Genomic DNA, 15314 nt, shown 5'->3' on the forward strand with positions numbered 1-15314 from the left:
AATGTGTAAAATGGATGCCCGGAGGAGTCCTGAAAGTTTGGTGACGATATCTGCAGTCGTTTAGGATATATCAGCAAAAAAGGACAGGGAGAGGCCTTTTCGGCCCCGACCTACAGGGCGCTACCCTGCACTCTCACCACCGTGCAAAACGCCCCCCCTTTCAGAAAACTGGGGGCGTCTTGCCCCATGCATCGAGTAGGCGTCTTGCCCCATCCACTCCATTTCCGGTCAACAAAATATTGACAAAAAAACGCGCCACTAACGCCGCAGCATAATACATTCAACAGAATGACAATAAAACGCAGTTTTGAGTGATGTGCACAATAGCAAGTTTTGTGATATAAAGAGGGCATCAAAATATTAGGAATCTTCTGTAAAAACACCAAAAACCACACCCAAAACCAACATCAGCACCTACCCACGCTGCTCCTCAAGACGCAGAACCGGAAATAGAAACCTACGTAAACAAGCAGCTGACTGTTCAGAAAGACAGGATAAAACACCTATCCGTCGAAAAGAAATACGATTTTTTTAGGGGAGGCGTTTAACCCAGGGGTGCGTTTTCCCCACAGTTACCCTACTTTACGATGCCTACCTAAAATGCAGTAATTCTGCCTCACTTGTTCTGCTCTACTGCATCACAAATTAGGCAATGAATACTTCTGCGGCAGAATTCCCTAATCTCTAGGTATGATTTGGCAATGCTGCTCGCTGCCACCTTGTGTTGTGTAATGAAATAACAATAGTTTTGCGGAACATAGCTAAATAACTATTGCTAATGGAAAATAACAAACTATTGTTATTTTCCAGCCGTGATAAAATAACGGCTAGAAAATAACAAAAGCTTTGCTCCGATGAGGTGAGGGATGTCCGGCGCCAAACACGGCCATTGAAAGTCCAGTTTTACGGTTTGATGCTGGCGGTCTGCAGGGGCACGTTTCTAAACATCAGTGAGCCGTTCAGTATGTCGAACCACTCCCGCTCCGAGAGTGGCCCGCCTGGTATCCGGTGGCAGCGGTCAGGGAATACTGAAATGGACTTGCACGTGTGAGGAAATGTGCCAGCCGATCAAGTGTAGCAAGGCGGAACGAAAATGCATCAGACGATGCCACCGAGGCAGTCACTGTATCAGTGCCTTGGCGATTTCTGGAAGACCGCGTTCATTACAGGTGACGCCGCCATAACAATATCAACTTGCATTCACAGGTGAAAGCAAATTTCACAATGTGACCAGAGTTCACAGCTGGTGCCACCGTCTCTCCTAGCCGCTGCACGAGGAGCCCGTAACGAAGAAGACAAGAAGCTAAGAAGCGCTAGGAAGGTGAAAGGAACGTCGTAACGTTGATGGCTCTATTTGTAACTGAACTCCATACCCGTCGCATACATCTATTTTCGGTGCTTTAAAACAATTGTTAAGTAGCTTATTTCGAGCCGACTGTTCATCACGATGGCTGTGTCACGATGTTTGATATTGCATATTTGTGGAAAGGAAAATGCTAAATTTCCTCTTACAATAAGAACAGGGACTTAATTGTTCGATTGACACACAGGTGGTGGAACATTGTAACGTGGTTAAAACTATTGAGTTAGGTGGCTAAGACTATTAACCCATTGTGAAGAGATGCATAGGAGAATATTCTGCATTCAAAATATCCGTAACCCAACCTATCGTCAAGAAAACGATATTCACTTTGCGTGACAAAGCGCTGAGCGCAGCACCCCGTACCTCGCAGTCCCAACTCGGCGACCACGTCGGCGACTCTGCGCCCTCTGATCTCTGATCTGCCCGGTCACCGTCGCGGCCTCGTGGGGACTGCACACGTGACCACCCACGTGACCGCTCACGTGACCGCCCCTGTGCGCCTGCTGTACCGCCGGGCGGGGGCCGAGCGAGCCGCGGCGCGGTGCTGCGCGGGGCCGCTCTAGGCACGACAAGTTGTAGTAGAGACTGCTGCATTGTAAATGAGCCGAGAAATCAAACAAGTCGAAGCAATTGTGCCGGTTCTTTGAATGACTTGATTGCGCTGGTGTTTAAAAGAGACGTTAGAGCAATGGAAACACTGTGGACCTGTTTGTCTCCACAAAAGGAATGGATTAATTTTTGCGCATGATGATGTTTGATCTGTTGTAAATTTGTTATGTTGATATTTTGATATTTTTAGGTCACGAGTCATTTTTAAACTTTTTTATATGGAGTAACTTTGACTTCTATTTCTGATGACATTGACTTCTACCTTGACTCGAAAAATACTGAATCAAAACAATTTCTAATTGCTTTCAAAGGACCCTCCGATTTTTCCACATGCCCCTGAAGCTGAGTGAAAGTGACGTGCATGTAAAAGTGTCCCTGTGCCTTGCCTGGCTATGATCTTATTATATAGCCATCTCAATGATCAGCCCAGAAGTCATTGATCGCAACGCTCAGCCTGTTTTGCATATTCAGAAAACGACTTTTTGGTAGATAACCGTTATTTACCCAAGTAATCAAGCCTGCTCTAATGACTGGTTGGCGGTGAGTGGATCACTTCAGTAATACATTTACTCCAGCTAAGATTCTTCCCAAAGGGCTGTCAGCTAAGATTCTTCCATTGCTTATGGAAGACAGATTTCGGTCCTCATGCCTACGCAATGTTAAACCTCGCCAGGCGAGGGCATTTTTTTATAACGCGAGGGGGTACGACTCTTCTCCCCTGGCGATTGGCTCCTATGGCACTTAGAAACACCAAATTTACACTTAACAGTGTATGTGGGCCCGTAGGAGATCTCGCCCCTGTGCAAATTTGGTGACTCTAGGTCAATATTTAGGGGAGTTTTGGGGTAAAAAATTAAAATGTGAAAATCTAATTAAAACAAAATTTGGCGGCGCTAGCCGTTTTTACGCTATTTGCGAAAACCTTAGGGGGTGCATCAACCCCCCTCGCCGGGCGATGGTTACGACGTTTCTTTAAAGTATCTTGGTTTCTGTCGTGATGTTTTTCTTAGCCGTTAGCCGCCGTTCTGGATAATTCACATCGCGCCGCTGTTTAGAACTTGTGTGACGCCCATTAGACAGCCGTGTCCCAACGTTCACCAAATCCAGTGTCATTGCTTATTTGCCTATTATTGTTGCCCACAAAACACAGTCAACGGAATCGAGGCAGTTTATTGAATGTCAAGCACCATTCAGACATTACACGCCACGAGTACGAATGATAAACAATGGATGAAAATGGACATTCAGCTAGAAACAACTAGCAGTGAACATGTTTAGGTAAACAATATGAAGACAGCAATCACTCGACGGCACATCCATGATCTGCATCCAGGAACTACACATCACAACAAATTTACGAGTTATCGCCAAGTCGTAAAAGCACTCTACCTACTCTACATGGACTATGATTGTTTATCACTTGAAGAGCAACAGCTCCTGCACATAATCACAGACTGGTGAGTATATCACTAAAAACGCAGTCACAAAACGCAGACGGAGCTCATTGCACGTTGTGATTCACTCACGATTACCCGTACAATTACAAAATATCCCCCTACTCTCCACTGTCCTAGCCCCGCAAGCGCCCCCCCCCCCCCCCCTTCGGCTCCGGCCCCTCCCGTCACGGCCTCACTTCCGAAGCCGGCCCAGCACAGCTTCCTCCCGCTGCAGAGCCGTCTGCAAAGACAGAGAACTCTGTTAGCGGAGGTCGCTTTCGGACGTGCTGATAGGACGGTCGGGAGACACAGCTGTGTACTGTATTTTGCATGTAAACAATGGCATACGATTAGAAATTAAGCATGCCCTGGAAATATAAATTTGCTTTGTGCCCCTTCGGTGCGTTCTCTTTTTCGCACATTAGACATTTCGACAAAGCGCTTTGTGTGCTCACATAAAAAGGTGTACTTTGGTAAAAGTAAATCCGAATAGTGGCATTCTCATATACATAATTATTTCCAAACACATCATCTCCATAAACAACAGCCGAGCACGTACCTTATATTTTCTCAAGCACCACTGCTGTGTAGCGTGAATGAGCGCTCGGTTCCTCAGCGGCAGCATCTCCTTCGGCTCGAGGCCCTCTTGTCCATCCTCATGGCTGGCCTCCAGACGGGCGGCCATGCTGCCCAGCAGCTCTCGAACCTGGAGGTACCCCAGCTTGGGGAGTCGTGGCCGGCGCATGACCACACCGGTCGCCGGCCTGGGCTCCGACACTGCCGACTTCGCCGCCGGAACGCCAGCGCCTGAGTTGCAGCGCCTCTTGGGCTGGCTGGCGTCGCTCTCGGGCTCAGGCACCCAGCATCGTTTCCGCGATATGGGGACCTCGAAGACCAGCGGAGCCCCGATGCTCTGTGGGAGAGCAATGATGCTGGTTAGAGGAAATGTGTTGTGAAGTCACACGTGTCCGCTTCAGGTTTGGGGCTCCGTAATGGTACCTAATTAAAATAGAGTGAAACGCATTTCGTTCTGAGAGAGTTTCATCAGCGAAAGAAATGTGTGCAACGGCCCCATAGTTATAATCAAATAATTACGTGGACCTGCTTTTCTATCGCCCTGAGTCCTGACATATTGCGAATAACTTATAGTCTAAAAAATGTCTAAAAAACGTCCAATATTGTGATGAAGGCAGCGTATTACAATGCACAATTTGACATGGCTCGATGAGGATCATTTATACACGGAACAAATGCGAAATAAAAGAGATTTATTCATCATAAAAACAGCTTGAAATCGTCAATCGATCATATATTTACCTCAAAATACGCCAACACTTCCTCCAGCGACAGCTCAGGCAGAACGGCGCAGCACTCCATCTTCACCTCACAGAAAAGCCTCACAATCACAGACACACTCACAACCGGACAGCTCACACTTCTTCGAGGCCTCACAAGCGAATGACACACCGATTTACACCCTCGGCTATATCAACGATCCTTTTCGGACCATACAGAACCACTAAGACGTCACATTTTCGGGGATACAGGCTCCTCCCCTTTCCGCTGGCGTCCCCTTGCTCCGCTCTCACCCTTCTCCTGATAAGAACAAGATAAGAACGGTGCCCGAAATCCACATCTGGTGGGAAGTTGGTCACTAACGACCGAGGAGCACCGCTGGCCCCCTCAGACCCGGCGGGAGGCCGGGCAGGGTCAATGGGGGGGGGGATTAGCGGCCGGCCGGCTACCCCGTGGTGTGCCCTCACCGCTAATTGAGGGTGAGTTTAAATGTCACCGCTCAAGGAAATTAGAAGGGACGCTGATCACTCAGGCTTATGTCAAAGAGTGTGATCCGGTCGCGCCAATAATGTCTGGCGGTTACAAAGTTCGGTGCCCAGGTCATCATAGAATAGTACGGTCCGAATTCAAATGGCGTCAATATGAAATATTAGTCCATATTCTCCATACATATGTCCAACGATCGGCATTTGCAGGATGCACACCCTGATTATTTGCTATTATTCAGAGTGGCTGTGGTGGCGCCCTTGCCATGTCGGACAAAGGTGAACTTATCACATTATGCAGAAATGACCGAACTTGCTATTTGAATTCCCCTGATAATAGAGTTCAGTTAACAGCAAAGTAGATGCTTGTCCAATGCAGCTAGAGCACTTCATGGGCCGGATAAATCCGTTATCCACGGATAAATCCGCGGACCGGATAGGATTGGATTCTAAATTTGTTAAAAAAAACGGATATGGGCGGGCCGGATTTGGGAATTGAAATTTGAACCCGGATCAAAACGGATCAAAATTTTAACATTCAACAATGAAGTTAAAAATTAACCTATTGTGTTAAGCGGCAGCAGAGGTTTGATTAAAGTAATAGGCATCATTTTATGACACTCACTTGTCACAAGACTTGTCTTCAAGTGGATGATGTATGCAATGTATGCATGGTTTTTGGAACCATGATGGTCTATGAGATGTATGGCTGTCTGGTCCCTTAGATTGAATTTGTTAGTCCAGTTTTGGGTGAAACCAGTAATTGGTGAAACGGATTATTACGGATATTTTTTGGAAGTTTGGCTGCAATACGGGCCATGGGTGGGCCGGATTCTGATATTCAAAGAAAGGCGGATAATGGGCGGATCTGGATATGACTTGCCGGATATGGGCCGGGCCGGATCCTAAAAAGCCTATCCGTGAAGTGCTCTAAATGCAGCTAGTTAACTTCATTTAGTTGGATGATAATCTTCTGAAAATTGGCACTATAATTCACCAGACGTTGAGCGTGTTGGTAGCGATAACATTAGATAATAGCACCGTAAATATGTAACAAGCTTAGACACAATTTAAACAATTGACCTCTGAAAGCAGCCGATTTTACAATCATCTTTGTAATAAGTAACCCAACCAGGCAAGTCAATGATGATCTGTTACCTCCAATGCATGCCAATTCGCTTTCACTGTAGTCAGAATCATTTGCTGATTCGACCTTATCGTGACGGTGTCGCAATGCGGATCGGACGGCCGGTCGGTGTATTTTTGGCCAGACAAATGACTCCCCTAGGTGACAGTGAACGACCCCCGTGAGACGGCACGTGGGAGACCTCTGTCCGCCGACCGGTCAGAGCCGGGCACCTCTGGCTGACTCCTCCCGGGAGCCGTAATTCCATTAGACGCGCCGACCGTGTCCAGTAAAGCCCATTTGTCCGAACACCCAGCGCGCGTGCGTTCGAAGAATGTCCTGCAGTTAAATTCAAGTGCTTTAAGTCGATCAGAGCACCCAGGGAAAGTATTTTGTGTTGCGAGCAGTGGAGAGTTTCTGAGATTTTCTACCGGGGTCATCTATTCGGCACGTGTGGAAAGAAAGGGGTGTTTAACCTCTCCCTTCCAGCAGCGAGTAGAAATAAAGGAACGCCAGTGCAGCGGGGCGCGGGTTAGGCATTGAGGAATTCGTTTTCGTGGGCTTGAATTCATTCGAACCCTTGTCGCATGTGGCGAAGATGTCATTGGCGGTATACATCTATACTATGCATATCCGACGGGACGCCTTGATAGTTGACCTAACCCGACCTAGCCTGCCCCAAATGTACAAATATGTCACTAGTGAACAAAACGAATGCCAAATTCAGAATCATCATCACCCAAAATGTCAGAACCCGAAATCAGAACCCCAAATGTTCCAGCAAACCATTACTTCATGAAGATCTGGCTGGTAACGATTTTCCCCCATATGTGCGTCAATGATCTGACCTGAAGGGCAATAGCTGACCTACAACCTCAGAATTGTTGACCTGCTATTGACTTCGTCTCGTCAGGAGCAATGTTTTTTAGCGAAACTCTAACCCAATCAAAGGCCGAATGGCTGAAAGATCCGATTGAGTCCCGCCTTCATACTTACGCGGCTGTGAAAACATCAATACGGGAGCTGGTCAACAGTTTTGAAGACTTCTTTTTGGATGATGTTTATAGAATCACGCAGTTTATTTGGGCACAAATGATGATCTGTGAATCGACAACACCCATTCTATGTATCTATTTAAACCTTTACACCATTCACGACGTTATCATTTCGGGAGCATGTTGTATTGATATACCTAATGATGAGACAATCGGATATTGCATGACGGTGTCTGTACAGCGGAGCGACGCTGGGCTACTCCCACGCACCGGCATTCTTCCATTGCACGGCACACCAGTTCTTTCTGAATATATGGCCGTTGTGCGTCATCGGCGGGCGCTCGCGTGCCTTACAGGATGTTCAGATTAGATATTTCTGTATCAGATCTCGGCGGAATGAGTCACATCTCGACGTTACGTAGTCGTGAATAGCGTCAAGACATCGATCTGGAAAGCACCGGATCATGTTCTGCCCGTCCGTTGATGGAGGTCAGTGCACGCCCTGCGGTCGCCAGGCGGTGCGTCTAGGTATAGGTCGCGCTTTTAATCCTCCCCTCCCCCACCCTGCCCTACCCACACGGGTAGCTTGATTAGGTACAACCTCCGGTCGTCTTGTTGGGCCACGTTTTTAATCCGACCCTCCCCATCACTACCCTACCCCTCCCGGCCGACCCAATGAGCTCCGGAAAGGTCTTAGCGACGGTCTTGTGACTGCAGACGGAGATTCCCGTATGACCAGAGTCGAGCCGGAGCGGGCGAACAAGCAACATGTGTCGTGAAGAATAACCTGACAAATAACAAAACACGTGACTGATAATTAAAGTATGAATAATGTAATTGACCCAGACGACTGACCATTCACACCGATTGGAAGCATGCCGGATACGTGCAGAACAATGCGAAGCTGTTTGTAGGTATGTTATGTACCCCGACGCCAAGATAAGGTCAAGAAAGTCCCCCTGAGTCCCGTAATACACATCTCTCCGTGTGACATCTAGTAGTTATCACAATCTTGTGAGGAGCTCCTCATTAGTTTGCTTTAGGTCAATAAAGTGCAAAAGTTAACTAGAATAAGCACGGCGGATATGAGTATCGGCACCTAGACTGATTCGCATCATAAGGTGCAAGAATAGGTGCACAGTTATGAGAGATGTAATGAGTTATTTTGGGCCAGCGTCGTAAGAATACCCGGTGGAATTCTTACATTGTTTCTCTGTCTCGGTAATATAAGGGTAAAATTGCTATTAATAGAACAGGGTTCCTTTATTGCTTCATGTGAATGTAATAGTAGCTTGTAATAACATCCAATGCAGCGGTGTATCTAGCTTAGAAAGTCGGTTGTCATATAAGGCTGCATTTGGCAAGCAGCTCAACGGGCAACGGCCTCGAAAGGGCCGTTGCTCGGCAACTCTTGACAGCTCATCACTAGGTAACCGATTGTAGCATGGTGACTGGCCTCAATAGAAGCCGGCAGCCCAAATGGGAGCTGTTCCCATTTACTTATGTCATTATTGCATCAGACTCGTCGATTCTCGGCAACGCAGGTAGCTAGCGTGGCCGCCGTCTTTGTCAAAGGCTGGTCGCCGATTGGTTGTTATTCGTACACACCAATGCTGGTTTTTATACTGTTGGCTGTCAGCTCATGCCTCATCAGTGTGAATCATTTACCACGCACGTGATTCGCTTATTTGCATTTATGAGGGGTTTGCATCCAGGGCTAGTCAAGAGTTGATGGAAATTTAGAAACAATGCATTTTTATCCAAAAGTTAAAATTCGGCCTTGTGAAAATTTGACGACAGCAGCTTCACAACCCCAATCGCGTAGCTTTGAAGACCGAACAAGTTGACGGCAACACTGAGCAGCATCTATCTCACCATTTGACCGAATTTGTCGCTATGAAGCTCTCGAAGACCAGCATCGTTGATCCCCCAAAATATGGTAAGAGCAGTACCTATTCAACCATATATTCAACTATACACCTGAGTAACATTCCACGATTGTTCTGATGCTACCAAACAGAAGCAGCCTGTTGCTGAAAGGTGTCGAAAAAGTTATTTGCTTATCTCAGGATTTATGTCGGATCCAAGTTGTCAGCTTCAAACGCACGGTGAATGAATGTCTTCTTTTTAAGTATGTGGATCGCAAAACGTATCATTGCTGAGCAAACACAAAGCAAGGCAGTAAACAGAGTCTGAAATGCGTAACCTCTTGTTGAAATAGTTTGCCTTTGTCCTAAGGACTTCAAATCAAATCTATAGGCCATTCCTGAAACCGCAGATGCAACATTATCTAGGTAGGTACATAGAAAGCTCCCTATACCTATAGAAGACATAAGTAGATTATCAACTAATCAAAATGTACCTACTTATGTTGCTTGTTTTCGAGCTTCATGCTTCCCATACTATTAAACAGAATACCAACGTCGTACCCGGTACCTACTACCGGCTCACGTTCATCTGTTTGATGTCCAAAAGTTGAACTGCCGTGGTCTGGATTCACCTGGTCCAAAATACGGACTTCGTGATATAATTAACACCTTGATCCAGCCAACCAATCGTCGCTGAGCACAAGCTCGACGGACCAATCGTCTGCAGCGGCACAGCCTTCTGACCAATGAGCGACGCCGAGACAGACGTTGGACGGGCTTCGTCGGCGCCGGAGCTGGCGAAGCTCTCGGTCAGGTATAAATACGGGCATCGCACGGAGCATCAGGTAGATACATTCTGACTGCTCAGGTGGATCTAGCCTAGACACCAGTGCCCGTGAGACGAGGAATCTTCGACTTGTTGATCGTCGTCAGTTTCGATCACCGAGAGTCAGGTCAGAGTCAGCCGAGAGTCAACAGACTCCTCCCTCGGACGACTCAGTCAATCAGCTAGACTGCGAGGATCGAACCAAGGCGAGGCTGAGCTTTTGTCTCGTGGATCGTCTCCCATCTATCTACCGATCACCAAGATGCCGATGCGCGGCCGAACGAGCTCCGAGTGCCGCGGTGAAGCCGAGAGCCGGGTCGGGCGCCCCGTAGTGTCAGCGGCGCTCGCGGAGGGCGCCAGCGGACGCCCCCTGCCTCGGCCGTGCCTGAGACGCCCGCTCGGTCGCAGCCACAGCGTGTCCGAACCCACCCCGGCAGGCGCCTCCAAGAAGAGGAGCGTCTCGTTCGTGCTACCGATGGAGGACGCGCCGGGAGGCGGTCGGGTGGCCGCACTGGCCCGCAGCCTGAAGAGGTTCGCCTCCGGTGGAGGGCAGACGAAACCCGAGAAGACCCCCAAGAGGATCCTGCGCCAGCCGGTGGTGCACGTGTACATGCGTGGAGCGTCCGGTCTGCCCACCCAGAGGGTACCCCTGGCTGCCGTCAACGCCCTGCGCAGGCAGCACCTGCGGGCGACGTATGCGTTATGAAAGTTTGGAAACGTGTAACATTGTTCCAATGTGTTATTGCCAGGTCCAATATTTGGACTGTCATTTCGCAGAGTAAATGGAGCATTGTAATCATCAATTACATCTCGGCAGTGTCGTCAATTTCATCTTTCATCAATTTCATCGTTGTTAAACTGTGCTGCTGCTTTCATATTGCGTCATGTGTGTAAACTGTCGACAAATGGAGTGTGGCATATTTGTATTTTATGGAGAAATTGTAATAAATGACAAAGAATCTCGTTAAAATCTTTAGATGGGGAGAGGACTGAGAGAGAGAGAGAGAGAGAGAGAGAGAGAGAGAGAGAGAGAGGGAAAGAGAGAGAGAGACAGAAAGAGCGAGAGAGCGGGGGAGAAAGAAAAGGCATCAGGCAGACAGGGGATAATGCGAAAAGTACGTGAAACATGCAAATGCGGAGCACATGAAAATAGACGAACAACAAATCATCTCATGTGTACACATTCCGCCACACTTCTTGATAGGTAGACTTCTAGCCTTCTAGAGGTCTGTGATTCAGCACATTAGAAACGTTTTGCACTTATTCACACAAGAGACAGCTTTGGTAATTAACGTGTTTTTAGGACCTTGCGGTCCAATAAGCCTCTACCTGGTCATGTCATGAGAGGATGAGGGAATATATTGGGTATAGGGGCTCCGCACCACGTCGGTTCGCTGCTGCGTTTGTGACCGGTGAACAGAATCCCGACAGAGTTCATCGAGCCACACTTCATCGCCAAGAAGAGTTAACCCCGAAAAAATTCGCCGCGATCGCATTATGTATAAATTTGCGTTGCCACGACCGTTCAGCAAGGAAAGGGGAACATTAACCCACGAGCCGCTGGGGGGGGGGGGGGCATAAAGTTGCCCCCCCTTTACGTTTTGTGAAATATCTCCGAAACCTGATGAGCTACGAACGTGAAACTTGGCATAGCTTCAAATGAATACCTAGGCAATGTTTGAGAAAAGTTTGGTGGTTGTAGCACCTAAGATGACGTCACAGTGACGTCATAAAGTTTTGCCGTTTTCCGATATGGACCTTTTCTGATGACGCTGAGCATGAAACTCAACTGTAAATGAACTAGACAGCACCTGCTGTCATCCTAAAACATCTAACTATACTTCCATCTAGTTTCTGACCAATAATTGACCCTTTATATTCGGTCCCATATATCTGATGTATCGTGAGGAATATGAGAGTCGCAAATCTATTATTTCACTTCTGACGTCACTGTGACGTCACTTCAAATGGGATCGACACCAAATTTGGACACAACCTCGGCTAGGTATTCAGGAAGATGTGTGCAAAGTTTCGCTTCTCTATCTCTTCGCGTTGCGACGATATCGTCGCAGAAGTAAAGGGGGGGCAACTATATGCCCCCCCCCCCCCCCAGCGGCCGGCGGGTGGCGCGGAGGCCCAGCGGCCGCCGGGTTAAAAGGAGTGGGTTTTCAACAGGATGGAATGAGACAAATCGAACAATCGATCAGATTCTTTATAGCGATGTATCCAGCGGTTAGATTTATTTGATGAAAGTTAATAGACCCAGAGCACGAAAGAGTCGCTATAAGCCCATTCTTGAACACAACACTGGCCTTCATTGACATAAGATTGCATCTGACATCGTATTGCACGGACGACTTAGAATAACGTATACAGAAAAGGGCAGTAAAAACGTGCCGCTCGGCCTTTTTGGCGTAATGTGTTGCCTTGGTAAATATATGTAAGTACATGCCTAATCACTGTGCAGTGGGACGCACAATACTAATCGACCTCTTCTGAATCAGTCTATTGTACCTATTGATATTTATATTTTATACAATCTTCTTCAAGCTTATAGGGCTTCTGTCGTTCGTTTCACAGCTCCTTTATTTTCAACATAGTCATATATAGAGCGTTTCACAGCAGTTCAGGATTCAAGAGGCTTAGCAAGAGATAATATCAAACTGAATAGCCGTTGCCTTTCAAATGACATGTTCAATGATAAGTCAATGGTCAATACAAAATCGAACATTATGTGAGCAACGCGTATTGCGCATTCGCATTGCTTTCATAATGTATTATGAGAGTAATGTGAGGATCTTTCCATAGGCAGGCTCACATTCAGTGCAGCCAATAAACTTGTTCATATTCTTAAGACCTTTAGCTTATGGTAAGATTCAATAGGTGTGTCGTAACCTTTCACAAGTTTCATGGATCGTTCGCATGAACGACTGGCATAGGAGCACAGTGAGTATCGACTGGGGCGGGGTAAATGGCAAATGCCTGGTGCGGAGCTGAGCGCACGTGGTGAAATGTCAGGGACGCCGCCCCGCTGCTCTTTGCAGTGACGCATGAGAATGGAATGACGCTGAATAGTGAATGGAGTTGAACAGTTACGAACTCGGATTGACATTTGAGACCTCAAAGTTATGCTCGTTAGGAGAAAGTTTCTGGATTGTGATGCTAATAATGCTACACAAATTAATTGGGTGGAGACTTCCATTTCGCTTCTAGCTATAGACGCGTCCAAGGCTTAGACGCGTCTAGCTGGACGGCAAGGCTTAGACGCGTCTAGCTGGACGGCGGCAGCGTCTATCTGCCGACAGCTAACATTAGACGCGTCAATTCCTCATTGCAAAGCAACAGCATTTAGGAATTTGATTGAACACAACCGAAACTCCATGTAGGTAATACCTAGGAAAGCTATTATTGCATGAAACCTGCGTCGGGAAGTGTTCAGCACTCCTGGACTTTCACCACACATTTTGAGGCTTACTTCAGACCGAGTATTTTTGGTTTCAAACTCATAACCGTTAAGTGCATCCTTTTTCCCGACATTCCGCGAGGATCACATATTTCAAAGTCTAAAACGACAAATCATAAAACTACTACTACATTATTGTCAACATTTTCGGTGATAAGCGCCCATGATTTTATTTTAAGCCTATCATGGACTGGTAAACTCCCAGCTGAGTATCAGCGGCAAGTCTTCTGACGTGGCCCGTATATCATGCACTCTGGGGCTGGATCTGAGCTGCGTCATCGTGCCCATTAACCTCTCCCGGCAACGGTGGCGCAGGTAGCCGCCGCAGGGCAACTATTTTTATCACAGGCCCCGTCCGCGGTCCATTACCGCTGATGACGAGGCGGAAAAAGTCCTGTCGCTCCCGTGTCCCGACCAGCTACGGTGCAAGGTCGGGTTGGACGCCCCGCTGCACAAAATCGCCAAAATAGCTCCCGGAGATCGAGCAGTTGGAAGGGTTTATGGAAAACGATAAGCTGTGCAGAGAAACCACGGCCAAGGTATGGTTACCACTGCACTGCGTGGAAACTAACTGTCATCGCTGAAGCTTGACAAATTGAAGGAACTGGATTGCATGCTTTGGAAATGTTCTAACAAGAACACTTATTTTGGGGCAAACCTATAATACGGACGCCGGCGAATGCGCCTCGTATGCTTTCACGATGCAAACAAATATCATCTTTCCTGTTCTACCTATCCTAAGAGCAGGCCCATCGACCATTCTCATGCCTGCCTCATGTTAGTGCACCCTTATTCCAACATCCGGTCATGCAATAACTACCCCGTCCCTTCTCACGCATCCAAACATTCAATGAAAAACGAAACCGATTCTCGTACGTTGCCAAGCTTTGAGCCAAGCCGTGTTTCAAACGATTGTCACAAAATGGCTAGTACAAGCACGTGCCGCTTGGTCACATGAGCCGAGCTGGTGTCACATTAAGAGGAGCGGTACCTGTTCAAAAGAAAGTGATGATTGGAAGGCGCTTCAGTGAAGATAAAACTGGCGAGGAAAGGTGACGGACCATTTAGTAGTCAGCACTCTTACTGCGGCTTTCCCCTCAGATCCACCCACGAGCAGAGCTTTTCAACTCAGTATTCAACAGCCGGTGCCGTCCGTTAGTTTTTGGGTATTTGATTTGGATTTTATGTTGTACGTATGTACACAGCACGTGTCTCCATGGTCACATGCGCACAGGTATATGTAGACAATAAAGAGTAGTCTGTATATAGAGAAGTCTGTGGCCCAGTTAATAGAAGAGGCGACGCCTGTGCAGAAGAAAACTGGCTGATCGGATGAGAGGCCGCGTATGGGTAAAGATAATTCGTGAGACGGATCCGGGCAAGACTATTCACAATTCACATCACTACCCAGTTCCCAAACTGAGATTTCCCCTATTCCACGTACGAGCTCGTTCGCTGTGTCCGTTCTCTAGTTAAAAAACAGCTTTATTGCCATCTAATCCGATTCTGGTATTCCCTGGAGAGACTAGTTTCCTTCTAAATGTCTCGGGCTGCCGGAGCCGGGGGGGGGGGGGCAGCCGAACGGCTCGCTAAAGGTCAGTTTGAGCCAGCTCGGCGGCGGTTTCCGTCAGTTGATGCTCAGCCAAACCACGACCTGTGCTTCGGGAGGACACAGCTCTGTCCGTGAACTCATCATCAAGGGCGGCAACCCCAGCCGATTGCGCTGCATTACGACCCCTGTGAACCCTGTCATCAAAGTGGCTATTCCGGGCCACAGCGGGCGCCGCGCGCGGTCCGGCCGGGACCCCAGTGACCCCCCACGGCGCCGGAGCTGGTGACCTGGGTCG

The 15314-nt window shown here is 47.8% G+C and overlaps 1 protein-coding gene across 1 annotated transcript; it reads right to left on the reverse strand.

Annotated features, from left to right (window-relative positions):
* Positions 1-3590: 3590 nt before the first annotated feature.
* Positions 3591-4886, reverse strand: LOC122384713. The gene is made up of 3 exons (XM_043372379.1): positions 4726-4886; positions 3968-4321; positions 3591-3649 (listed from the first exon to the last, which is right to left on the reverse strand). The coding sequence occupies exons 1-3, from the start codon at positions 4783-4785 to the stop codon at positions 3602-3604; spliced, it is 462 nt and encodes a 153-aa protein (XP_043228314.1). The 5' UTR covers positions 4786-4886; the 3' UTR covers positions 3591-3601.
* Between the last annotated feature and the right edge of the window lie 10428 nt (positions 4887-15314).

This window comes from Amphibalanus amphitrite, unplaced genomic scaffold (genome assembly GCF_019059575.1).
Source record: "Amphibalanus amphitrite isolate SeventyFive unplaced genomic scaffold, NRLGWU_Aamphi_draft 000197F_arrow, whole genome shotgun sequence".
Lineage (NCBI taxonomy): Eukaryota > Metazoa > Arthropoda > Thecostraca > Balanomorpha > Balanidae > Amphibalanus > Amphibalanus amphitrite.